Raw genomic sequence first — 27,522 nt, 5'->3', positions numbered from 1 at the left:
GGAGGCTCGACCTTGAGGGTCGCGAGGCCGCAAACGGTGAGAGGAGGTAGGGGTCCGCCGAATTTGAGGGTGAGGCTCTGGAGATTGCACTGGAAATCCAGGCCTAGTAAGAGTGACGCGCAGAGGTTGGGGAGAATGTGCAGACGGAAACGGTCGAATTCCACGTCCTGTACAGTAAGTTTAACCAGGCAGAAACCCCAGATCGGGACAGAGTGGGACCCGGAGGCGAGAGAGATCTGCCGGTTGGCGGGATGGACCGCAAGGGAATAGCGCCTTACCGTGTCCGGGTGGACGAAGCTCTCGGTGCTCCCGGAGTCGATGAGGCAGGAGGTCACATGGCCGTTGACCAGCACCGATGTGGAAGAGGGTGCCAGGTTGCGAGGACGGGACTGGTCGAGCGTAACGGAGGCGAGCAGCGGTCGATCGGCGATTGAGTCAGATGAGTCCGACAAGGAGCGGGTAGCGACCCGTGTCCCGTGGCCCCGTCCCGGGGAGAGGACAAAATGGCGGCATCTGGAGACAAGATGGCGGCATCTGCAGTACCTGTGGGTAAAATGGCGGCGCCCATGGAGCGCACGTGGTGGGGTCGGAACAAGCTGGTGGCGCCCATGGAACGCACATGGCGGTGGTGGATGAAGATGGCGGCGCCCATGGAGCGCACGTGGCGGGGGCGGCAAAAGTTGGCAGCGCCCACTGATCGCATGTGGGGTCGAGGGAAGCGGACGGCGGGGCCCATTGAGCGAGCGGCTGAGGCGAGGGGACCGGGGGCACGATAGCGCACTACGGGAGGCGGCCGTCATGGAAAGCGCCAGGGCCTTTGTGGCCGCGAGGTCGGGGGCGGCCCCTTCCAGCAGTCGTTGCCGGACGGGGTCCGAAGCAATGCCTGTAACGAAGGCATCGCGCATGAGTAAATCAGAATGTTCCGTGGCTGTGAGGGCCCGGCAGTCGCAGTCTTGTACCAGAGGTATAAGGGCCCTCCAGAAGTCCTCAATTGACTCACCCGGCTGCTGGGTGCGAGTAGAGAGTTGATGCCTCGCAAACAGGGTGTTCGCCGACTGTGCATAGTTCTCCTTGAGCAGTTCCATAGCTGTGGTGTAGTCAGTTGCATCTCGAATTAGCGGAAAGACGCTGGAGCTAAGTCCAAATACAGGAGTTGCTTTTCCTGAGCCTCCGTCGGGGGAGGGTCCGCTGAAGAGATGTAGGCCTCAAAGACTGCCAGCCAGTGAACAAAGTCTTTTCTGGCGTGAGGCGACTGCGGATCCAGCTGCAGACGGTCAGGCTTGATTCTGATGTCCATGGTGAATGGGAAATCGTACAGCAATAAATTGTAGCGCTAACAATTATACTCAAAGCCGAGAGACTAGTACAATAGAGGCTTTATTGTTGTAAGACGCTGTCCCTCCATCTGCAACTGTAGACTAAAGGTCTGAGTGGCTCACACGCATATTTATACACAAGCTCCCTGTGGGCGGAGCTAGCCGGCAGGGGCTTACCGGAGGAACCTGTATTACAGGTACAGGCATACATCCCCCTACTGCAAGAACGCATAACTACAGTGGTTATATCACCACATTCACCCCCTGTAAAAAAAATGAGTCCGGCGGGGGTGACATGTAACTCTAATACAAAGGATGCTATTTACAAGAGGGTCCGAGCAAGGAAAATCAAGAGTCCATCCGGTTAGCAGGTTACAGGTTGAGCCGAATCGGTGGTCAAACGTTCCGCTGTGATCGGCGTAGCTGTGGTGGTGACGTCGGCACAGGCGGTGATGGCAACGATGGTGCAGGTGTTGGCGGTGTTGATGCTGGCTGCTGGCGGGATGACTCCGAGAGCGAGCCAAAATCTTCTGTGTCCTCCAGGGTGGGCAGGGGGAAGAGGGATGGACCTGGTGGGGACGAATAGGTGGGCGCCGGGGTTGCCGCGGGGGGAGAAAGGGGCATGGGCATGGGATCAGCACCTGAGGGAGCCAGGTCCCGGAGTGAGACTGTGTCCTGGCGGCCGTCGGGGAACTCCACGTAGGCATACTGAGGGTTGGCGTGGAGTAGGCGTACTTTGTCCACCAGCTGTTCCGCCTTGTGGTGCCGTACATGCCTACGGAGAAGGACTGGGCCCGGAGTCATGAGCCACGTCGGGAGCGACACCCCGGCTGTGGACTTCCTAGGGAAGGCAAAAACACGTTCATGGGGTGTACTGTTAGTTGCGGTGCACAGTAGCGACCGAATGGAATGGAGCGCATCAGGGAGGACCTGCTGCCAGCAAGCGGCTGGGAGGTTCCTGGACCGTAGGGCCAGCTGGACGGCCGTCCATACCGTCCCGTTCTCCCTGTCTACCTGCCCGTTTCCCCGGGGGTTGTAGCTGGTCGTCCTGCTGGAGGCGATACCCCTGCTGAGCAGGAAATGACGCAGCTCATCGCTCATGAACGAGGATCCCGTCACTGTGGATGTAGTCGGGGAAACCGAACAGTGCGAAAATGGAATCCAGGGCCTTGATGACGGTGGCAGACGTCATATCCGGGCATGGGATGGCGAATGGGAACCTTGAAAATTCATCGACCACACTAAGGATGTAGGTGTTGCGGTCGGTGGAGGGAAGGGGCCCTTTGAAGTCCACGCTGAGGCGATCAAAGGGGTGGGACACTTTCACCAGGCGCGCGCGATCTGGCCGGTAGAAGTGCGGCTTGCACTCGGCACAGATCTGGCAGTCTCTGGTGACTGTCCGTACTTCCTCAACGGAGTAGGGCAGATTGCGGGCTTTGATCAGATGGTACAAGTGAGTGACCCCCGGATGGCAAAGGCTCTCGTGCAAGGCACGGAGCTGGTTCACTTGTGCGCTGGCACATGTACCTCGGGAGAGGGCGTCTGGGGGCTCGTTGAGCTTGCCGGGGCGATACAAGATCCCGTAGTTAAAGGTGGAGAGCTCGATTCTCCACCGGAAGATTTTGTCATTCTTGATCTTGCCCCGCTGCGTGTTGTTGAACATGAAGGCTACCGACCGTTGGTCAGTGAGGAGAGTGAATCTCCTGCCGGCCAGGTAATGCCTCCAGTGCTCCAGTGCTGCACCGCTTCAACGATTGCCTGGGCCTCCTTTTCAACAGAGGAATGCTGAATTTCAGAGGCGTGGAGGGTGCGTGAAAAGAATGCCACGGGTCTGCCGGCCTGATTCAGCGTGGCGGCAAGTGCGACATCTGAAGCGTCGCTTTCTACTTGGAAGGGCAGTGTCTCATCTACTGCATGCATCCCCGCCCTGGCTATGTCAGATCGAATGCGGGCGAAGGCCTGTTGCGCCTCGGCCGAGAGGGGAAAATGTGTGGACTGGATAAGTGGGCGGGCCTTGTCCGCATATTGTGGGACCCACTGGGAGTAATAAGAGAAAAACCCAAGGCAGCGTTTGAGGGCCTTGGGGCAGTGGGGGAGGGGGAGCTCCATGAGTGGGCGCATGCGGTCGGGATCGGGCCCCAGTAGTCCGTTTTGGACAGATGGTGACATTGTCGAGGTATGGGAAGGTGGCCTGCAGTCCGTACCGGTCAACCATTCGGTCCATTTCTCGCTGAAATACCGAGACTCCATTCGTGACGCCGAAGGGAACCCTAAGAAATTGGTACAGGCGACCGTCTGCCTCGAAGGCAGTGTAGGGACGGTCCGATTTACGGATGGGGAGCTGGTGGTAGGCGGATTTCAGGTCAATAGTAGAGAAGACCCGGTACTGTGCAATCTGAGTGACTGTCTCAGAAATGCGGGGGAGTGGGTACGCGTCGAGCTGCGTGTACCGGTTGATGGTCTGGCTGTAGTCCACGACCATCCTGTGCTTCTACCCGGTCTTAACCACTACCACCTGGGCTCTCCAAGGGCTGTTGCTGGCCTCGATGATACCCTCCCGAAACAGCCGCTGGACTTCAGACCTGATGAAGGCCTTGTCCTGGGTCCTGTACCGTCTGCTCCTGGTGGTGACGGGCTTGCAATCTGTGGTCAGATTGGCAAAGAGTGAGGGAGGCTCGACCTTGAGGGTCGCGAGGCCGCAAACGGTGAGGGGAGGTAGGGGTCCGCCGAATTTGAGGGTGAGGCTCTGGAGATTGCACTGGAAATCCAGGCCTAGTAAGAGTGACGCGCAGAGGTTGGGGAGAATGTGCAGACGGAAACGGTCGAATTCCACGTCCTGTACAGTAAGTTTAACCAGGCAGAAACCCCAGATCGGGACAGAGTGGGACCCGGAGGCGAGAGAGATCTGCCGGTTGGCGGGATGGACCGCAAGGGAATAGCGCCTTACCGTGTCCGGGTGGACGAAGCTCTCGGTGCTCCCGGAGTCGATGAGGCAGGAGGTCACATGGCCGTTGACCAGCACCGATGTGGAAGAGGGTGCCAGGTTGCGAGGACGGGACTGGTCAAGCGTAACGGAGGCGAGCAGCGGTCGATCGGCGATTGAGTCAGATGAGTCCGACAAGGAGCGGGTAGCGACCCGTGTCCCGTGGCCCCGTCCCGGGGAGAGGACAAAATGGCGGCATCTGGAGACAAGATGGCGGCATCTGCAGTACCTGTGGGTAAAATGGCGGCGCCCATGGAGCGCACGTGGCGGGGGCGGCAAAAGTTGGCAGCGCCCACTGATCGCATGTGGGGTCGAGGGAAGCGGACGGCGGGGCCCATTGAGCGAGCGGCTGAGGCGAGGGGACCGGGGGCACGATAGCGCACTACGGGAGGCGGCCGTCATGGAAAGCGCCAGGGCCTTTGTGGCCGCGAGGTCGGGGGCGGCCCCTTCCAGCAGTCGTTGCCGGACGGGGTCCGAAGCAATGCCTGTAACGAAGGCATCGCGCATGAGTAAATCAGAATGTTCCGTGGCTGTGAGGGCCCGGCAGTCGCAGTCTTGTACCAGAGGTATAAGGGCCCTCCAGAAGTCCTCAATTGACTCACCCGGCTGCTGGGTGCGAGTAGAGAGTTGATGCCTCGCAAACAGGGTGTTCGCCGACTGTGCATAGTTCTCCTTGAGCAGTTCCATAGCTGTGGTGTAGTCAGTTGCATCTCGAATTAGCGGAAAGACGCTGGAGCTAAGTCCAAATACAGGAGTTGCTTTTCCTGAGCCTCCGTCGGGGGAGGGTCCGCTGAAGAGATGTAGGCCTCAAAGACTGCCAGCCAGTGAACAAAGTCTTTTCTGGCGTGAGGCGACTGCGGATCCAGCTGCAGACGGTCAGGCTTGATTCTGATGTCCATGGTGAATGGGAAATCGTACAGCAATAAATTGTAGCGCTAACAATTATACTCAAAGCCGAGAGACTAGTACAATAGAGGCTTTATTGTTGTAAGACGCTGTCCCTCCATCTGCAACTGTAGACTAAAGGTCTGAGTGGCTCACATGCATATTTATACACAAGCTCCCTGTGGGCGGAGCTAGCCGGCAGGGGCTTACCGGAGGAACCTGCATTACAGGTACAGGCATACATCCCCCTACTGCAAGTACGCATAACTACAGTGGTTATATCACCACATGGTATCAACAAGATTCAATCTAACAAGAATCTCTTTTTGCAGATACCTTTTCCCACTCCCAATCTGTTCTAAAAGGAGCAATTTAACCAGGCTTTCTTGAGTTAAAAATAGTGAGTTTATTCATTTCTAAAAGGAAAGGAAAAAAATGGTGAAACATGCATATAAATTCACACATATTAGAGACAATTGGATCCAAAGTAAGTAAATATTAAAAAAAGATACATGGAACAGTCCTTGACCCACGAGGAGTAGATGGCGATGCATTGAGGCTGTTGTGAATCAAGATTTCAGTAGTTGGCTTCAGTCGCCGAATAGTCAGTTTTGAGGTTCTAGTAGATAATAATAATCTTTATTAGTGTCACAAGTAAGCTTACATTAACACTGCAATGAAGTTACTGTTAAAATCCCCTAGTCGCCACATTCCGGCGCCTGTTCGGGTGCACCGTGGGAGAATGCAGAATGTCCAAATTACCTAACAGCACGTCTTTCGGGATTTGTGGGAGGAAACCAGCGCACCCAGAGGAAATCCACACAGACACGGGGAGAATGTGCAGACTCCGCACAAACAGTGACCCAAGCTGGGAATCAAACCTGGGACCCTGGATCTGTGAAGCAATAGTGCTAACCACTGTGCTACCGTGCCACCCCTAAAAGGGAGGTAAGGCTCCTTTCAAGCCAGAATTGAACCAGCAATTTAAAGATGTCAGCTTTAAACATCTCCAGTCCTCCGCTCTCCCAGCGGAAGTATTGAAGGATAGAGTTGGCTTCAGAATAGTCAGCTTCGAGGTTCCAGTAGAGTTAGCTTCCACAGGCGAATGGTTGGTTTTTCAATTCCAGTGTTTTGTCATTTGACAGGAAAGCTACCCATTTCCCTTTCCAGCTGTGGTCCTTTTGTTGACTGGGGCTGATGTCCACAGTCAGAAAGAGAGAGATTCAAGATATACTTGAAAAACATAGCTATTTTGCCAGGTCACTGTGTGTGTTTGCTGTGTTTGTCTTCTGTTCAACTTCCAGCACTTGGTCTCACAGAACACACACAGATAAGCACTGGGGAAACTTTTCAGCTAACTTTTAACAGAACCTTTGTGTATTCCAAGTAGGAGGGCAAATTCACAATTCTGTCTCGGTATTACTCAAAGAATCTCTTGCATAAGATGGCCATTCTGTCCCTTTGTCCCTATCAGAGGCGGTAATTAGTTTCCGGATGCTTTAGAAATGCCTTGTCTGGAAACAGGGAGGAGTTCCATTGTCTCTTGGAGAATCACCATTCAGCAATTCAGCCAGTGGCTGACTGTACATTCACAAGCATCTTTGGGTTTGTGCCCATTTTAAAAATTAAAATTCAGGGCTGATTTCAAGTTCAATACTTTGTGCATAATTCTGTGGGGTTTTTTTGCACCATCTCAACTGGGAACAGCAAGCGCAAGAGTGAGAGAATGCACGTTGTCATCTCGAGAGAGGACAGGAAGTTTGTGCTCCACAGAGACACTGGGGCTCCCTGACGCTAACATCTCAATAATTCTCCTAACCCGGAGAACAAATTGCTGAATTGCTGTGGCATGTTGCAAGCTCCTTTGAACACTGGTGTCCATAGTGAAGATTAAAACAGCCTGAATTTTCGTAAAGCAAGCTGAGCCTACGTGATTTCAACTTGTGTCTCGTGTCTCTGCTGTAGTAGACATTGGGTGGTTTCTGCTTGCTAAAATGCAAACTGGGTCATCACCATCAGATCCTGCATTATATTGAAGCCTGCAAGTGTCCACATGGATTGGGCCACCAGATTCATGCTAGAAAAGTGGCCTTCAAGCTCCTTTCAAAGCTCTAGGTTGTTGCTAGACTCCTCTCTACTCCTGGACATTAACTACAGAATATTCTGCAGTCCTTCAAATGCCTCAAGCATTTCTTGAGTGAAACACCATAAGACCATAAGACATAGGAGCAAAATTAGGCCACTTGGCCCATCGAGTCTGCTCCACCATTCAATCATGGCTGATATTTTCTCATCCCCATTCTCCTGCCTTCTCCCCATATCCCCTGGTCCCCTTATTAATCAAGAAACTATCTATCTCTGTCTTAAAGACATTCAGTGAATTGGCCTCCACAGCCTTCTGCGGCAAAGAGTTCCACAGATTCACCACCCTCTAGCTGAAGAAATTCCTCCTCATCTCTGTTTTAAAGGATTGTTCCTTTAATCTGAGATGGTGTCCTCTGGTTCTAGTGTTTCCTACAAGTGGAAACATCCTCTCCATGTCCACTCTATCCAGGCCTCGCAGTATCTTGTATGTTTCACTAAGATCCCCTCTCATCCTTCTAAACTCCAACGAGTACAGACCCAGAGTCCTCAAATGTTCCTCATACGACAAGTTCTTAATTCCAGGGCTCATTCTTGTGAACCTCCTCTGGACCCTTTCCAACGCCAGCACATCCTTCCTTAGATATGGGGCTGAAAACTGCTCACAGTAGTCCAAATGGGGTCTGACCAGAGCTTGATACAGCTTCAGAAGTACATCGCTGGTCTTGTATTCTAGCCCTCTTGACATGAATGCCAACATTGCATTTGCCTTCTTAACTGCCGACTGAACCTGCACATTAACCTTAAGAGAATCGTGAACAAGGACTCCCAAGTCCCTTTGTGCTTCTGCTTTCCGAAGCATTTCCCCATTTAGAAAAAGTCTATCCCTAGATTCCTCCTTCCAAAGTGCATAACCTCACACTTTTCCACATTGTATTTCATTTGCCACTTCATTGCCCACTCTCCTAGCTTGTCCAAGTCCTTCTGCAGCCCCCTTGCTTCCTCAATACTACCTGTCCCTCTACAGATCTTTGTATCATCTGCAAACTTAGCAACAGTACCTTCTTCTAGATCATTAATGTATATTGTAAAAAGTTGTTGTCCCAGCACACCACTTGTCACCGGCTACCATCCTGAAAAAGACCCCTCTATCCCCACTCTTTGCCTTCTGCCAGTCAGCCAATCCTCTATCCATGCCAGGATCTCACCCTGAACACCATGAGCTCTTAACTTACTTAACAGTCTCCTATGCAGCACCATGTCAAAGGCCTTCTGGAAATCTAAATAAATCACGTCCACTTATTCTCCTTTGTCTAACTTTCTTGTTACCTCCTCAAAGAACTCTAACAGATTTGTCAGACACAACCTTGCTTTGACAAATCTGTGCTGACTCAGTCCTATTTTACCATGCACTTCCAAGTGCTTCGCAATCTCATCTTTAATAACAGACTCTAAAATCTTACCAACGACCGAATTCAGGCTAACCGGCCTATAATTACCCGTCTTCTGCCTCCCTCCCTTCTTCAACAGTGGTGTCACCACCTTCCAGTCCTCTGGGACCCTTCCTGCCTCCAGTGATTCCTGAAAATCATCACTAATGCCTCCACAATTTCCTCAGCTATCTCTTTTAGGACCCTGGAGTATAGTCCATCCGGTCCAGGTGACTTAACCACCTTCAGACCTTTCAGTTTCCCCAGAACCTTCTCCTTGGTGATGGCCACTGCACTCACCTCTGCCCCCTGGTTCTCCTGGAGCTCTGATATCCCACTGGTGTCTTCCAGCATGATGACTAATACAATGTAACTATTCAGTTTGTCTGCCATTTCTTTGTTTCCTATTATTACTTCTCCAGCACATTTTCTAATGGTCCAATGTCTATTGTTGCCTCTCTCTTACCTTTAATATATTGAAAAAATCTCTTCCTATCTTCCTTTATATTACAAGCTTGCTTGCACTCATACTTCATCTTCTCCCCTCTTATGGCTTTTTTAGTTGTCCTCTGCTCTCTTTTAAAGGCTTCCCAATCCTCGCCAGTCTGTATACTTTTTCTTTAGCCTTTATGCTGTCCCTGACATCCCTCGTCAGCCATGGATGCCTTGTCCTCCTCTTAGCATGTTTCCTCCTCCTTGGGATGAATTTCTGTTGTGCCTTCCTCATAACCCCCAAAAACTCCTGCCATTGCTGTTCCACTGTCTTCCCTGCTAGGCTCCTTCTCCAATCAACTCTGGCCAGCTCCTCCCTCATGCCTTTGTAGTTACCCATATTTAATTGTAATGCCGTTACATCTGATTGCAGCTTCTCCCTCTCAAACTGCTGGGTAAATTCTATCATATTGTGGTCACTGCTTCCTAAGGGTTCCTTCACCTTAAGTTCCCTAATCAAGTCTGCCTCATTACACATCTCCAAATCCAGAATTGCCTGTTCCCGAGGAGACTCTGTCACAAGCTGCTCCAAAAAAACATCTCTTAGACATTCCCAGAACCATTTATTGGGATTCACTGCCAACCTGATTTTCCCAGTCCACCTGCATATTGAAGTCCCCCATGATTATTGTAATAGTCCTTTTTACATGCCTTTTCTATCTTCGGATTTCTTTTCTGCCCCACATTCTGACTACTGCTTGAGGGCCTGTACATAACTCCCATCAGGGTCTTTTTACCTTTGCGATTCCTCAACTCTACCCACTGAGACTCTAAGCCTTCTGATCCTATATCGCTCCTTGCTATTGATTTAACTTCATTCCTTACTAACAATGCAACTTTACCCATCTGCCTTCCGTTTCGATAGGACATATATCCTTGGATATTTAGATCCTAGCACTGATCCCCTTGCAGCCATGTCTCTGTGATGCCCACAACTTTGTACCGGCCAATTTCAATGTGTGCAACAAACTCATTTACCTTGTTCTGTATACTGCACGCATTTAGGTACAGCACCTTCAATCCTGCATTGGCCACCTCCCTTTCACACTCTCCTCAGTCACTGTGCCCTGTACTGTGGCCCATTTTGATTTTTGACCAAGCTTCTCTGCCTAACATTTTCCCCCTGACTGCTTTTTGTTTCTGGCCCCCTTTTACTTCCCCCGGACTTCCTACATCGAATCCTATCCCCTGCCACATTAGTTTAAACCCTCCCCAACAGCTCGAGCAAACACCCTCCCTTGGACATCGGTTCCAGTCCTGCCCAGGTGCAGACCGTCTGGTTTGTATTGGTCCCACCTCCCCCAGGGAGGCAACATACCATCCTGGAGTCTTAATTGCGTCCGCAGAACCGCCTGTCTATTCCCCTAACGATTGAGTCCCCGGTCACTATAGCCCTGCCATTCCTCTTCCTGCCCTCCTGAGCCAGCCACGGTGCCATGAACCTGGCTGCTGCTGCCTTCCCCTGGTGAGCCATCTCCCTCAACAGTATCCAAAGCGGTATATCGGTTGTGCAGCAAGATGACCGCAGGGGACACCTGCACTGCCTTCCTATTCTTTCTCAGTCATTTGGTCACCCATTTTCTATCTCCCATAGTAACTTTCAACTGCTGTGTGATCAACTCGCTAAACGTGCTATCCACGACGTCCTCAGCATCGCGGATGCTCCAAAGTGAGTCCATCCACAGCTCCAGAGTCGTCAAGCGGTCTAACAAGAGCTGCAACTGGACACATGTCTTGCACGTGAAGGAGCCAGGGACAGTGGACATGTCCCTGAGCTCCCACATCGCACACAAGGAGCATGTACACACCCATCAGCCTTTATCTGTAGGCCACTCCATCAAAGTGCTTATCTGTGTCCTTTGAAGCAGAACTAGTGTGTGGCCTTGTCTTCCAGCTTGCTTGCACCTCTGCTATTCTTGCCTCCTGCTCCAGATGCAGACCACTCCCACTCATGCTCAGTGTTTCACCACATGCAGATTCCGCCTCTATACTCTCAAGTACAAGAAGTGTTTGCATTTGAGCAATGACAGGAACTGTGAGAACAAATTATAGTGTTTTTCTTCATCGCTGTTTTTCAGCTCTTCCTCCATCATCTCGGCCTGGTCGGGTTGTAGTTCCTGGGTATCTGAACAAAGGCACAAGGACAGTGCTGTGCTGAGGGGAATGCATTGGATGAATGTTCATACCACATGCAGCTTGTAAATCAGAAGAGGGGAATGTGAGGTGTGAGGATGTTCCCATTGTTGATGGCTTTTAGGACATAAGCTGGTAATGCCTCAGCGATGGTTAGCACAATCTCCTTAATGGTGCTGAGGACAGACGGCCGTGCTGGTTCCCTGCTGGTTAGATGCTGCTGCGTCTGGTAATGTGGCACCTTGTTCCGCAAGGACTTGATGGGGTAGATTGAGAGAGACTGTTTCCTTGAATCCAAGATGAGTGCTCATATTCTCACGAAAAGGGATTGACCATTTAGGATTAAGAGGAGAAAATTCTTCAAGATTGTGAATCTTTGGAAATTTCTAATCCAGAGGACTTTGGATGATGCCCAGTTGATGAGCACATTAAGTTTGAGATTGATAGATTTTTGGACACCAGGAGAAAGGGGAATATGATGATAGATGGGAGTTGAGGTTGAAGATGGCCTACTCCTGCTCCCATTTCTGTTCTTTTAAGTATAAATTAGACTCAGCAAGTTAGGTTTTGCTGTTCTGACTCATAAATGTGTGACTAATATTTCGATTCCTGATCAACAGTCACAGGAACCGCAGCGGGGTGGCCAGAACTTGACAAGATCAGCAAGCACAGCCAACCTATTGGCGGTTAAACTTTCCAGCCAGCACAAGGCACATTTTCCTTCCGCGAGTCCAGTTCATTGGTTCGCAGAAAGCAAATGCTCGGCTGGAATCAGGAAGTCCGACCCAGTGTGCTTGGTGCAATAGCTAGAATTGGAGAAGTGTTTGTTTGCCCCACACACAGCGAGCAAGCAGTTCTGAGTAACGTTCATCAACTCCACACTTTGTAAAAAAGTTTGACTTTGAAAGGTAGTTTGCATGAGATCACCCTGAGATAAGCTGTCATTTTAGACACATTCAGGTCTGACCGACACTATTTGCAACGCAGGGTCGGGTGCAACCTGATCGCATTGACTTTTATGCTGGAGTATTTCTCTCTTCAGAAGGTGTCTGGGTTATACCTTATTTTGAAGCAGAGTGTAAGTAACGCGAGAACATTTCCCAGTGGAAATGTTTCCCAGTCCCTGCCGAGTTCCAGGAAGAAAGCAGAGAGAGATAAATAAAGCCCATACAGGAAAGTCCCCGCATCCTCCCCCGACCCGGCAGTCACTTCCTTTACACAACCAAACGCGGAAAGGGGGAGGGAAAAGAAACCCAGGAACCTCACTGAGGCCCCATCCTGAACACCTCATGTGACCAGACAGCTGACCGGGGATCACATGAGCCACGGTCTGTGCCACACTCTGGGTGAAGAGTAATCGGGAGTTTGTGTCTGGCCAGCCCGGCGTCTGTTTCTCTCTCTCTGCGCGATGGGCCGCTTTGTGTGCGCTCTGGCCGTGTTATGTGCACTCGGCCTGGGCACGGCTGTGGCCGACACTCCGGCGAACTGCTCCTACCAGGACCTGCAGGGCACCTGGGTGTTCCAGGTCAGCCGCGAAGGGCAGGACAGAGATGTCGACTGCACGACGATGGGTAAGTTGAGCAGCCGCCTCCCCCATTCTTTAAATGCTTCAATATTCCTCATCCACCCCGAGGCTTTGAATGTAGCAATCCCCCCCCCCCCCCCCCCCCCCATGGACACCATTTCATTCATAACTAGGCGGCACGCATCCAGGTCGAAACTTTTTCTGACATACTCTTTCTGTGGAACGCACCAAAGTCTTTCGCTTTGAACAGAATGAAGTCTGGAACTTTTTTAAAAAACACAACAGATTTAAACGGAGAGAAAGATCTCGCTTTGTCCTTCAGGAAATGCTTTTTAAAAAATAAACCTTTCTGTGAAACATGGGCAGAAAGCAAAAAGCCAGAAAAACAAGGTATGATTTCCAAAACGTGCCGGCCGATTGGCCAACGTCTGCCTCCCGAAGCTGAATTTCGTTTTTAATCCTCCAGAGTCGTTAGGATTGGCTGGAACCGAAACTGGGCAAGAAGCTCGGGTAGAAACGAATGTCAAAACCGGAAACGGTTATTCAACTTCTGCGGTCAACTTTCTGTCGAGTTTCTGACTCAGTAATTCTGAAGAAGAAGCTAAATCTTTGTCATTTATAAACTATTGTCTTTCTACCCTTTGGAGGCTGATAACGTTTGCAGAGATTTGAATTCTCAGTGACTGACTCAAAGGCTCGCATAACAAGATTTAGCATTTTAAGACTTTCACTTTAACATGCACACTAAAAGCAACATTGATTAAACATTACTTAGTCAACAAATAAACTAAACTAGGGAAAAGATAAATCTACTTTCAACTCCCTAACAATTGAAAACCCTGTGATGATCTTAAACATTAAATGGCCCTTGCTGTAGAATTTAGTCTTTACAGTAACCAGTCCCATGTTACTCCCAGATTTCAACTGTTCTCTGTTTTGCTAAATCATGACTTCAAGAGTCTATCTCCTTCAGTCTTTTGGGAATCCCTCTACTGATGTCCAGCAACTCCAAGCTGTGCCGGGAAAATCTTTCAATATCTTTAAATCTCTACTGGTTCTCCCTCCTTGGACTTTAGTTCATTCTATCTGGTGGCTAACAGAACTGCTGTTTCACCTGCTGAATGCACCAGATGCTACTTTTCCATCTGGAATAGACTCGATCTTTGTCCAGTGTCTCTGAATCTGACTGTCTGAAAGTTTACAAGTCTACCTATAGCAAAGCCTTTCATTTTGTTCAGGTTGGAAAGTTGCTACTTGGGTTTCAATAGGCCTTGACCTGGGCTTTTAGCCCCTGTGGCAACCATTGTCTATCATCAGGCATAGCTTGTAGGGCATCAGATACCTCTCTCATTACAGTGAGTTAATGCAACGGTTTAAAACATACCCATCTTATAAAACTTTGGACATTTTGTAAAAGTGACACAGTTGGTGTCTGACTTTAATGTATAACCTCGTATTTTCTTTCCGAAAGGCCGTCCAGTGAAAAGTGTGACCGTACATCTCCGTAAACTTGATGTTGCTGAAGATGAATTTGGGAATGTTGGTTTCTTCACTTTAATTTACAACCAAGGTTTTGAAGTAGTTCTTGGTAACTACAAATGGTTTGCCTTTTTTAAGGTGGGTCTTGACTTTTCTTTCTCAATGCAGCTAAATATTGGGTGTTGATATTGTGATAGCACCATTGTCTCAGTCAGCATGTCATGGCTTCAATATTTGCATGCATCAATTTTGCTGGTACTTGACAGAGGGACTGCTGCAGCAATCGAGATGCTGCCTTTTAATTGAACTGTGAAACTGAAGTACCCATGTGTGAGTGTAAAGAATCCCGTTGCTAAATGTGAAGATCAGGGTTGTTCACCTGGAGGTCTTGACCAGTGTCTTTCAATCAACTTAAACAGATTATTTATTTCATTATTTCATGTTTGTGGGACCTTGCTATAAAAAGAACACACAAAAGTTAGAATTCAGGTAACAAGTAATTAGAAATACATATGCACATTGACCTTGATTACAAGGAGATTGGAGTACAAGAATGAAGTAGTCTTGCTGCAATTCTCCAGGGTATTAGTGAGACCACGATTCATTTGAATTGAGTACATGATCTGTAATTTAGAAGAATAAGAGATGCTGGTACATAACGGCTGGTGCATTGCTTGATTTCAGAATTCACTCCTTCATACAAATAGTCAGAGGCAATTTGGGTTCCATAGTCATGACACACAACAATGACAGGATTGTAAAGAGAGGACAAAAGATGGTTAAACAAGTCTTGGGTCCCTGTGAAGCGGTGAAATCAAATGTAACCAGTTATTTCCATGAAACTCTTCCTGGGTCAGTGCATTATACGTTGGGTGAAAATTGGCCTTGTTTTGTTGGAAAAATGAACCCTCTAAATGTTCAAACTCGTATCTGTCACAGGATCTGTCACAGTAAGTATTGTGTGGTTCATAAAAAAAATTTAAAAAAAAAAAAATATTTTTTATTCTCCGCTTTCACATTTTCTCCCAAATTTACACCCAACAATAAACAATAATCAGTAACGAATGTAATGTCAATCCCCATATCAATAACAGCAATCCCACCCTCCCACCAAACCACAGACGTTGGCCCGCATGTTAACATAAACAAATGACAAAAAGAATCTGGAATCACCCATAGTCACCATTAACACATACAGTCCCCCTCCCCCAACCCTCCCAGCCCCCAACCCCCCTAATGTTCAATGTGATCCAATTCTCGAAAGTGAATAATGAATAACGCCCATGAATTGTAGAACGCCTCCATCCTTCCCCTCAGTTCAAATTTGACCTTTTCAAGCGTTAAGAATTCCAGTAGGTGCCCTGCCATGCCAGGGCCCAGGGTGGACAGCTTGATCGCCACCCCAACAGGATCCGCCTTTGGGCGATCAACAAGGCGAAGGCTACAACATCTGACTCCGCGCCAGTTTCCAACCCCAGCTGGTCCAACATCCGAATATGGCCTCCTGAGAGCCCGGGTCCAGTTTCACGTGCACCACTTTAGAGATTACCCTAAACACCTCTTTCCAGTAATCCTCCAGCTTTGGACAGGACCAAAACATATGAATGTGGTTTGCGGAACCTCCCTCGCAACGTTCACATACATTCTACACCCTCAAAGAGCTGGCTCATTCGCGCCCTTGTAAGGTATGCTCTGTACATTACCTTCAGCTGTATCAGCCCCAACCTCGCACATGAGGTGGAGGCGTTTACTCTCCGGAGCACCTCACACTAGAACCCCCCCCCTCCATACCCTCTCCCAACTCTTCCTCCCACTTTGCCTTGATCCCTTTTAGTGGTGCCTTCTCCTCCTCCAAAATAGCCCCGTAAACCGGCGATACTACCCCCTTCTCCAATCCCCCTGTCGTCAGCACCTCCTCCAGCAATGTGGAAGCTGCCTCTACTGGGAAGCTCTGTATCTCCTTTCTGGCAAGTCTCGAACCTGCATCTATCTAAATATTTCCCCCTGCTACAACACATACTTCGCTCCCAGCTCCTTCAGTCCCACAAAACGACCCCCAAGAAATACATCTTTTAGTGTTCTAATTCCTTTCTCCTCCCATCTCCGAAAATTTCCATCCCACTTTTTTGGCTCAAATCTATGGTTCCCCCGAATCGGCATTTCCCTTGACCCTGCCCCCAACCCGAAGTGCTGTTGAAACTGCCTCCAAATTCTCAACGGAGCTATTAATACCAGACTCTCTTGAGTATCTCCCTGGGACCGTCGGGAGCGGTGCTTTTGCTAGCGCTTATGGTTCATAAAATTTGAGAATAATGTTGGGTTCCAGTGTTTGTAAACTAATGCCCGAATTCAAGATCAGTTGTGGAAAGTGTACATTTAGTGTGGTTAAAGTGTCAGCTCGGGCACTGCCTAAGGCTGTCTAGCAGAACTTCATTTTGATTCGCTAGAGTGTATAGTGGCCTTTGCTGTCCACCGGTATATAAATACCTGAGGGGTGAGGAGTGACAAGGGCAGTGAATGTCAGAGATGGAGAAAGTGAAGATAAAATACGTGCAAATTGTGCAGGTGAATGAGTTGGTTTGAATACCTGCAGCATGGTGTGGAGCACGAAGTGCTGGTCCAGTGAAGAGTATTGGAGAACAGAGTTGAAATAATTTAATTTTTTTTAAAATTTAGATTACCCAATTATTTTTTCCAATTAAGGGGCAATTTAGTGTGGCCAATCCACCTACTCTGCACATTTTTGAGTTGTGGGGGCGAAACCTACGCAGACACGGAGAATGTGCAAACTCCACACGGACAGTGACCCAGAGCTGGGATCGAACCTGGGACCTCAGCGCCATGAGGCAGTTGTGCTAACCACTAGGCCACCGTGCTGCCCCTCAGAGTTGAAATAATAGCCACCAGAAGCAAGTAGATAGCAGGGTGGGAAGCTTTTAGGAATAGTTGTGCTAGCCGAGTGTAGAATGAAATAAAATCTCAATACAGAATCCAAAACTGCATTGTAGGTAAGGTAGTAGGATAGAGGAAGTCCCAGCCGCTATAGGAATTGATGACAGTAAAACTGAAGTTAGTGAAACAATGGGATTTGGTCTTGGGGGGGGTAAATGTAGAATTCTGTCCAGGCCTAATACAGCAGCAGAATAGAGCTGAGACTCCCAACCTTTGTGCTGAAGTACACTAGAGAAGTTCCAAGTTGTGGAAACTAGACAATGGTTACAATAAATTTCAGAGATTGTGTGCAGTACATCGTAGTTCATGCAAGGCGCCCTAGTTAACTTTGAATCCTTAAAGTGCAAAAGGAGGCCATTCGGCTCATCGAGTCTGCACTGACACTCTGAAAGAGCATCCTTCCTAGGCCCAATCCTCTACCCTATCTCCGCAATCCCACCTAATCTTTGGACTCTTGGGGGCAATTTATCATGGCCAATCCACCTAACCTGCACATCATTTGGACTGTGGGAGGAAACTGGAGCACCCAGAAAAAACCCACAAAAGACCAAGGAAGAAAGTGCAAACTCCGCACAGACTGTCACCCAGGTCCATAGTGCTGTGAGACAGCAGTACTAAGCACTGCGCCACCGTGCCACCATTATCAAGTCATTTTGGAAACCGCTAGGTGCTGTGTAGGGCAAATGGAAAGAAACTACATCTTGAAGAGTGACTTTCCATTATTCAATGTTCCAGACCAGAGGAAAGTAAAATTTTGGTTCCTTTAGATTTCTATACAATTTTAACTAAGTACGATTTATTGAGGATATTGGCAATTCAATTGCACTGAATTATTGATATGCTAAATGTGAGTAACCCCACATCATGTTTTCTTGGAATGCATTAACAGTACAAGAAAGAAGGTTCAAATGTAACCAGTTATTGTCATGAAACTCTTCCTGGGTCAGTGCATGACACGTTGGGTCACAACTGGGCTTGCTTTGTTGGAAAGAAGAGCTCTCGGAGTGTTCGAACTGATGTCCTTCATTCAGATAAATATCTGTCACAGTAAGTATTGTGTGGTTCATAAACTTTTCTCCTTGAAAATATACTCACTTGGTGTGGACTCAATATATTCTGTTCATGCACTAGCCAAGTATTTGTGCTGCTGTCTATTTTGGTGCAAACTGAGGTAATCTGCAGTAAATGTACTTAAAAAGAATGACTTGAGACACTTTGTTGGTAAAACATTTCAGACTTTAAGGAGGAATGTATCAGTGTTTCTTCAAAGATAGGAAGCAATTATTTGATTTTTTAAAAACACAGAAAATGCTGGAACAGGGTAGGTCTGGCAGCATCTGGGGAAAGAGAAATAGAGTTAATATTGAGTTTGTATGACTCAACAGTTCAATTAAAAGGCAGCATCTCAAAGTATTTCGCCGCAAGGTGCTGGTTTCCATTTTCAGTTCTTGAATCCAGACAAGACTTAGCGGCTGAAGACTTGAAGCAAATGTTTTCATAATGAACAAAACTAGACATTTTAATTTCAAAATGTTGCTACAATCCCTGACAAATTTGAACTTCCATGACCAGTTGAAAGTGTTACATGACAAGAGTTTCAAATTTTATGATTTCTACGAAAAGCATAATTGACTACCCACTATTTCAGCAGGAAGTTTGTACTCTTAAAAGGTCCCCACACCCCTCCCCATAGTTATTCTTTCAACTGCTCCTTAAGTAGACACTTTAATTCTAGGAACCATTCCAAAGTAATTCTTAGATGCTTTATCATTTTCCAGCCAGTTAGCTTTGAATGTCCGAGTTCGCTTTCACGGTGTGGGTGACTATTTATTTATTTTTTTTAAATTTAGATTACCCAATTATTTTTTCCAATTAAGGGGCAATTTAGTGTGACCAATCCACCTACTCTACACATTTTTGGGTTGTGGGGGTGAAACCCACGCAGACACGGGGAGAATGTGCAAACTCCACACGGACAGTGACCCAGAGCCGGGATCGAACCTGGGACCTCAGCGCCGTGAGGCAGCTGTGCTAACCACTAGGCCACCGTGCTGCCCGGTGTGGGTGACTATGGAGAATACTCGTTGAAGCTGGGTGACCTTCCAGCTTATTTTAAACGCTCATAACTTTGGTCTCTACAATCTGAGCACCAGCTCCCACCTGCATTTTGCATAGTAACAAACAGACTTATCTCTTGTTCAATTAATTGTCTTTGCATCCGATGCAAAGAGGTCATAATCATTCTGCGTCACCTTGTGGCTAAGACATCATTAAGGATCTTGCTGTTTTCAACCTTTCACAGTTGTTATTTTTCATTCTTCTCTCGATTCCACCTTTCCTTGTCCCCTATGCTTTTTCTGAACCTGGTTTAACATTTAATCCATTCACTTATGTTACAATCCCAGTTAATATACTGGACAGGAAGATCCCAGATTGGAATTGTGGCTCAAAAGACCATGGGCGGGATTCTCCCCTACCCGGCGGGGCGGGGGGTCCCGGCGTAGCGGAGTGACGCCAACCTCTCCGGCGCCGGGCCTCCCCAAAGGTGCGGAATTTTCGCACCTTTAGGGGCCAAGTCCTCACATTGATGGGCTAGGCCGGTGCCGGAGCGGTTGGCACCACACCGATTGGCGCCCAAACCGGCTCCAGCGGCCTTTGACGCCCGGCGCCGGGGCTGGCCGAAAGGCCTTCGCCGGTTCGCACATGTGCCGGTGCGTCAGCTGCTGCTGATGTCACCACCGGCGCATGCGTGCTGGGGATTCTCTTCTGCCTCCGCCATGGTGGAGGCCGTGGCGGCGGCGGAAGAAAAAGAGTTCCCCCACAGCATTGGCCCGCCCGCCAATCAGTGGGCCCCGATCACGGGCCTGGCCACCGTGGGGGCACCCCCCGGGGTCCGATCACCCCGCGCGTGCCCCCCCCCCCCCTCGGGGGCCCGCTCGCGCCGCCGATCCTGCCGCCACCAGAGGTGGTTCAAACCACGGCGGCGGGAGAGGCCTCATCGCGGGCCGGAGAATCGCCGCAGGGGGCTTGCCGATCGGCGGGTGGTGTTTCCCTGCAGGGGGTCGGAGAATTTCGCCCCATAACTTCATGGAGGAACAGAGTCACAGAACTGCTAATTAGTTTTAACAGCAAAAAGACATTTGTTAAAAGTGTAAAGAAACAATGATACAATTACTTTCTCCTCCCCACCATGACCTTAGCTTAACAATTACACACTGACTTTAAGATTAACATGGATAACTAAGTCCATTTGAAGCTGTGATGGTCTTATTAGTACACTATTTGTTTAAAATCATATAGCTTGGCTGTCGTCAAACCTACACTCCACTCTGAACCCAAGTTAGTATCTGTGGATTTCTTCTCAAAATCCCCCCCAGATGATTGTCACATGAATTTCCAAACTCCACTCCTAAATTTTATTTTGTGATCAGGCTTTCCATTAACAGCTTGCATTCCAAATTCCAATCCATGATTTGCAAAGGTCTCTGTTGAACAGTGCTTCCACTTCTACCAGCAACTCCACTCCAGGGTTTACACCAACAACTTTTGCACAAAAGCAGAGCTGAGGCTGTCATTGAGTAAATCAGTAGCTGCAAAAATGTTGCAATGAAAGGAGGACCATAGGTTAGATATTTGGTTATTGATAGTAAAACTGAATTGAGGGATAGTTTTTTTTCATCAGGCATGGAATCCAATATGTAACAGTAACCACTAATGTGTGATTCAATACTTCTTTTTGAGAAATGCTGACTTTGGTTCACTGAAGTAAGCGAGTTCTAATCTTGGCCAGACACCAGAAATTAGTTGACGTGTCCAGACATATCGAGCAGCATTTGAAGTGCTTTTATTTTGAATTTCAATCACAATCTATGCAATAATAAAGGAGCAACTGAGATAGTATTTGTAGTGAATTAATTGTGCACAATGATGACTTGCACTTATTAATGCCATTGATACAGCATTAGTATTTGTAGTGCATTAACTGACTGCAATTGTGCAATGAAAAACTGATGTCTGTTGAAAGGAATATTTGGGGAGGATATTGTACTGGAAAAGCCTACAGAGCTGAGGGTGTAGTACTAGAGATTCTGAGGCCATGAATAAAACTATAAACCAGCAAAATAAATTCAGCTTCTCATTCCCCCCCCCCCCCCCCCCCCCCCCCCCAAAAATACCTAAGTAGGTCAGCAAAGACATTTTCAATATAATTGTTTTCCTCAGCTGGGTGGGGGGAGGGGGAGAAAAAAATGATTGGTTTGTAGCCAGATTGTTTGTTCTTTAAAAGCATGGTAGTGATGGTAAATCAACAGTAGAGAAAGATGAAGGCATTTTCAAGGTTGTGCAAGATAGTATTTGATGAATCCCTGTGAATAATGATTAAAACTGAGGACCGCAAGATCGCCATGAAATGGATACAAGTGAATTGTGGATCATTTACTTTAAATGGGTGGAATAGACGAAAGGAGGACAGAGATAACAGAAGAACTCTAGTGAGACGGTTTGCAGGGTAAAAGGAAACCACTTGTATAAAGTGATTTCTGTATGATTATCTAGTGTAATTTTCTAAGATAGTCGAGGAATAAACAGTTATCCTGGAATATTTAAATAACGATCATATAGCCGGGAGCATGCATTTACGCTAATATTTATTATTTAGGACTGTTCAGATAATTTTTCTTCACTTGAAAGGATAGACATAATTGCTTTCAGGAAGGATGGGGAGGGAATTATCTCTGTAAACCTTTAAGAAGCAGGTGAATGGGCTAAATGGTTTTCCTTTACTGCAGCAAACGCACACAATCTATTGGTCAATAGTTTCTAAAGCAGCAAGCTTGACGTACCTTTGACATAGAAATGGCTATTGTGGGCAGCACAATGGTTAGCACTGTTGCTTCACAGCGCCATGGTCCCAGGTTCGTTTCCCGGCTTGGGTCACTCTGTGGAGTCTGCACGTTTCCCCATGTCTGCATGGGTTTCTTCCTACATGTCCCGAAAGACGTGCTTGTTAGGTGAATTGAACATTCTGAATTCTCCGTTAGTGAAGAGACGAGGGGATTTTCACACTAACTTCATTGCAGTGTTAATGTCAGCCTATTGTGACACTAAGAATGATTATTGTTATTCTGACTGCAGCTGTTAACCTGCTTTGAGGAAGTCTGAATGTTCCGAAACTGAATTATGGGTACTAAATTCATGTTCTTTCTAAATGTAAAACACACACGCATGATCTCCAGTGCAGTTGTAGTGTCAGGGGATTGAGACTTGGAAAAGCAATGAGCAGGAAAGAGACCATATTTTAATGCAGAAATTGTTCCCCTGTTTAAATCTCCTGGTAACCTACACAGTAGTAATTGATTCTTGGTTGGGTGCTCATTTCATCTGATCAGTGGGGATAAATTTGCTTGTAGCTGAAAATGCATTTTTAAAATGTGAGGTGTTAATGTTGAAAATGCAATGAATTTCAGCTAGCCTAACTCAGTTCAGAGGGCTGTAAAGTGCCGAAGTTGGAAGATGAGGTGAGGAAGATGAGGTGAAATACTCCCAGTTTATGTTGGGTTTCAGTGGAACGTTTTAGCTGGCCAAGGGCAAATGCGAGCAGAGCAAAATGGCGAACTGAAGTGACCGGAAGGTCAGGTCATGCTTTGATTTCACGAAGTTGCAGCAAAGCAGTCATCCATTCTGCTTTTTGAGGCAACAGTTCTGAGTTTGGGAGACCAAATGCAGAGTGGGTGACTGCTTTGCCTTATCTTCCAACTTAGGCACTTTACAGCCCTCTGAAGTGAGTTCAACAATTTGAGACAATGAACTTTGTCTTCCATTTTAAATCCTTTCTCTCCCTGCCCCCCCTTCCCCCCCACCACCAAGTGCTAGTGTGTACCTTGTTCTCCTGTTTTTTCTTTCGGACAGTGCTGACCCTTCTTTCTGATATTGACATATACTGTGGATCAAGCATTAGGGCAGGATTTACTGGAGAAGGCGGGGGGGGGGGGGGTTGGGGGGGGGGGGAAGGGAAGGGAAGAGAGGAGGAGGAGGAGAAGAAGGAGAAGGAAATCCATGTTGTGTGGATCAGTCCTACATGACACCATGGCAAAGTCTCCCAGGCGTGTGCATCACCGAGTAGCTGCGACGAGGCATTTCAATCACACACTTGGCTTACTATCATTGCCACTCTTTGTTTGTGTTCCATGACATTATTTTGACATTTAATCTCTCCTGCCCTGTAACCTATCCCTGACCACCTATTTTGCTCCATTGCCCCCTCCCTTTTTTTCTATAGCATGAAACCATCACATTTTTGCCCCTTTCCAGTTCCGAAGAAGAATCATATTCAGACTTTTATTTCTCTCTTCATGAATACTTCCAGACCTGTTAGGTTTTTCCAGCATTTCTGTTTTTTTTTATTTGGATTTTCTGTCGACTGGTTAAAGCTGAAAGATTTGTCTATTTATTTATTTATTTATTTTTCTTTTTGTTTTTTGGAATTGTAGTTGTATAAGTTAACCAAGGTTTAAGACATCGCAGGAGATCCCAGACTCGTGTCATGTTCCTCGTGTGCGATGTGGGAGCTCAGGGACACGTCCACTGACCCCGGCTCTTTCACGTGCAAGAAGTGTGTCCAGCTTCAGCCCCTGTTAGACCGCTTGACGGCTCTGGAGATGCGGATGGACTCACTTTGCCGCAATGCTCAGGACATCGTGGACAGCACAATTAGCGAGCTGGTCACACCGCAGGTGAAAATTACTGAGGGAGACAGAAAATGGGTGACCAAAAGACAGAGCAAGAGTAGGAAGGTGGTGCAGGTGCCCCTGCGGTCATCTCCCTGCAAAACAGGTATACCGATTTGGATATTGTTGAGGGTGTTGGCTCACCAGGGGAAGGCAGCAACAGCCACGTTCATGGCACCGTGGCTGGATCAGCTGCGCAGGATGGCAGGGCTATAGTGACGAGGGGCTCAATCGTTAGGTGAATAGTTAGGTAGTTCTGCGGATGCAATTGAGACTCCAGGATGGTATGTTGCCTCCCTGGTGCGAGGGTCAAGGGTGTCTCTGAGCAGCTGCAGGACATTCTGGGGGCGGGGTGAACAGCCAGCTGTCGTGCTGCACATAGCCACCAATGATACAGGTAAAAAACAGGATGAGGTCCTACAAGCTGAAATTCGGGGAGTTAGGAGTTAAACTAAAAAGTAGGACCTCAAAGGTAGTAATCTCAGGATTGTTACCAGTGCCACAAGCTAGTTAGAGTAGGAATGTCAGGATAGATAGGATGAATGCGTGGCTTGAGAGATGGTGCAAGATGGAGGAATTCAAATTCCTGGGGCATTTGACCCGGATCTGGGGGAGGTGGGACCACTACAAACCAGACGGTCTGCACCTGGGCAGGGACTGGAACTGATGTCCCGGGGGGGGGGGGCGTGTTTGCTCGTGCTGTCTGTTGTTCAAGATGAGATCGCAAAGCACTTGGAAATGCATGGTAAAATAGGACTGAGTCAGCACGGCTTTGTCAAAGGGAGGTCATGTCTGACAAATCTGTTAGAGTTCTTCGAGGAGGTAACAAGCAAGTTAGACAAAGGAGAACCAGTAGACGTGATTTATTTAGATTTCCAGAAGGCCTTTGACAAGGTGCCACATAGGTGACTGTTAAGTAAGTTAAGAGCTCATGGTGTTCAGGGTGAGATCCTGGCATGGATAGAGGATTGGCTGACTCGCAGAAGGCAAAGAGTGGGGATAGAGTGGTAGAGATAGATAGGTTCTTGATTAATAAGGGGACCAGGGGATATGGGGAGAGGATTGGCTGACTGGCAGAAGGCAGAGTTGTGATTAAAGGGGTCTTTTTCAGGATGGCAGTCAGTGACTAGTGGTGTGCCTCAGGGGTCTGTTCTGGGACCACATCTTTTTATAATATACATTAATGATATGGAAGAGGTACTGAAGGCACTTACTACTGAAGGCTCTGTTGCTAGGTTTGCAGATGATACAAAGATCTGTAGAGGGACAGGTAGTATTGACGAAGCAAGGGGCCTGCAGAAGGACTTGGACACGTTAGGAGAGTGGGCAATGAAGTGGCAAATGAAATACAATATGGAAAAGTGTAAGATTATGCACTTTGGAAGGAGGAATTTAGGCAAAGGCTATTTTGTAAATGTGGAAATGCTTAGGAATGCAGAAGTACAAAGGGACTGAGTCCTTGTTCATGATTCTCTTACGGTTAATGTGCAGGTTCAGTCGGCAGTTAAGAAGGCAAATACAATGTTAGCATTCGTGTCAAGAGGGCTAGAATACAAGACCAGTGATGTACTTCTGAGGCTGTACAAGGCTCTGGTCAGACCCCATTTGGAGTATTGTGAGCAGTTTTGGGCTCCATATCTAAGGAAGGATGTGCTGGCCTTGGAAAGGGTCCAGAGGAGGCTCACGAGAATGATCCCTGCAATTAAGAACTTGACGTATGAGGAACGTTTGACGACTCTGGGCCTGTACTCATTGGAGTTTAGAAGGATGAGAGGGGATCTTATTGAAATGTACAAGATACTGCAAGGCCTGGATAGAGTGGATGTGGAAGGGGATGTTTCCATTTGTAGGAAAAACTACAACCAGAGGACACAATAAAGGGACAATCCTTTAAAACAGAGATGAGGAGGAATTTCTTCAGCCAGAGGGTGGTGAATCTGTGGAACTCTTTTCTGCAGAAGGCTGTGGAGGCCAAATCACTTGAGTGTCTTTAAGACAGAGATAGATAGGTTCTTGATTAATAAGGGGATCCGGGGTTATGGGGAGAAGGCAGGAGAATGGGATGAGAAAATATCAGCAATGATTGAATGGCGGAGCAGACTCGATGGGCCAAGTGGCCTAATTCTGCTCCTATGTGTTATGGTCTTATGGTCTAATCAACCATGCTTAGAATTTAGATGGTGAAAGAACTGTATGGGGACGGGTCTGAATAAGCAGGTATAACCAATGCTCCCAATGGATTGGGATATGCCTCTGCCCGAGTCTCATTATACACACACCAAGAATTATTTTATGTTGAAGTAATTAACTAGGGGGCTAGGAGGGATAATGGTGAGCTGCATTTCAGAAATAAATGCTGCTGTCCATGTTTGAAAATGGTACTTATTCAGCATTTTTATGTGGTCTTGGCTCAAATTGTAATGCTTGTTCAGGTGCAGTCTAATTCTCGTGTTTGCAACATGGGAACTGTTCTAATGGCTTTTTTCTTTCCTCCCTACCCTTATTAGCCTTTTGCAGAGACCCTACAAACCTAACTTGGACTTTGTGAAAACAATAAATACTGTACAGAAATCTTGGACAGCAAAAGTTTACAAAGAGTATGAAAAACTCACCATTCGAGACCTGGTTAAGCGAGCCGGTGGTCAGAACTCGAAGGTCCCGAGGTAGGTTTTGTAATGCTGTGAAACAACGTGATGTAAATTCTGCAGTCGGCCTTGGGTTTCTCCTCCATGCCCAATTACTAGTGGAATTATTGCTATGCCCGTCTCGCCCAACCTTCTGCCTCGTGCCAGGCATGATCCAGGCATCGCAGTATTTTGAGCCCCTGAGCTGCAGGCCAGCAGAGTCAGATTGAAGAAGGGCATGCTCCCTCTTTTTTTTTTTTTACTGCACTAGCTGCTGTAAACCAGATAAATTTAAACATCCAGACATCCATTGAAATTGGTAAGTGAGAGAGACGGTAGACCAGAGAGCAGATAAGTGGCTAGGATTTGGTAGTTGGGGGCGGGTAGAAAGAGAATCTGAGTTGGGGGTGGTCAGACACGATGGTTGGAGAGAGCGGCATCTACAAGGGAGTGTGATGGAAAACACTCCTTTTCATAAATCAGTGCAACTCTAGCAACACTCGAGCTTGATACCATCCAAGGTGCGCCTTAATTTGGCATCCCTTCCAGAAACATTCATTCCCCCTACCACTGATGTGAAAGGTGGCAGCAGCGTATGTTAAAGATGCACTGTAGGAACTCATCAAGGCTCCTTCGACAGCAGCTTCCAAACCCATTACCGTTGTCATGTAGAAGGGCAATTGACACCCACCACCTGGAGGTTCCCCTCAAGTTACTCACCACCCTGACTTGGAAATATATCACCACTCCTTCACCATTAGAACATAGAACAGTACAGCACAGAACAGGCCCTTCGGCCCTCAATGTTGTGCCGAGCCATGATCACCCTACTCAACCCATGTATCCACCCTATACCTGTAACCCAACAACCCCCCCCTTAACCTTACTTTTATTAG

The 27,522-nt window shown here is 47.7% G+C and overlaps 1 protein-coding gene across 1 annotated transcript in view; it reads left to right on the top strand.

The window, feature by feature from the left end:
• Positions 1 to 12,611: 12,611 nt before the first annotated feature.
• ctsc (cathepsin C) overlaps positions 12,612 to 27,522 on the top strand; it is a 30,392-nt gene continuing 15,481 nt past the window's right edge. Inside the window, exons 1-4 of the mRNA XM_038818231.1 lie at positions 12,612 to 12,892; positions 14,318 to 14,463; positions 18,167 to 18,324; positions 26,510 to 26,665. Of these exons, the coding sequence (XP_038674159.1) occupies positions 12,730 to 12,892; positions 14,318 to 14,463; positions 18,167 to 18,324; positions 26,510 to 26,665 (623 nt within the window). The 5' untranslated portion in view covers positions 12,612 to 12,729. The remainder of the gene's footprint in view (positions 12,893 to 14,317; positions 14,464 to 18,166; positions 18,325 to 26,509; positions 26,666 to 27,522) is intronic.

Source organism: Scyliorhinus canicula, chromosome 14 (assembly GCF_902713615.1).
Source record: "Scyliorhinus canicula chromosome 14, sScyCan1.1, whole genome shotgun sequence".
NCBI lineage: Eukaryota > Metazoa > Chordata > Chondrichthyes > Carcharhiniformes > Scyliorhinidae > Scyliorhinus > Scyliorhinus canicula.
The sequence above is the reverse complement of the archived record's forward strand: the minus strand, read 5'-3'. Positions and strand labels throughout refer to the sequence as shown.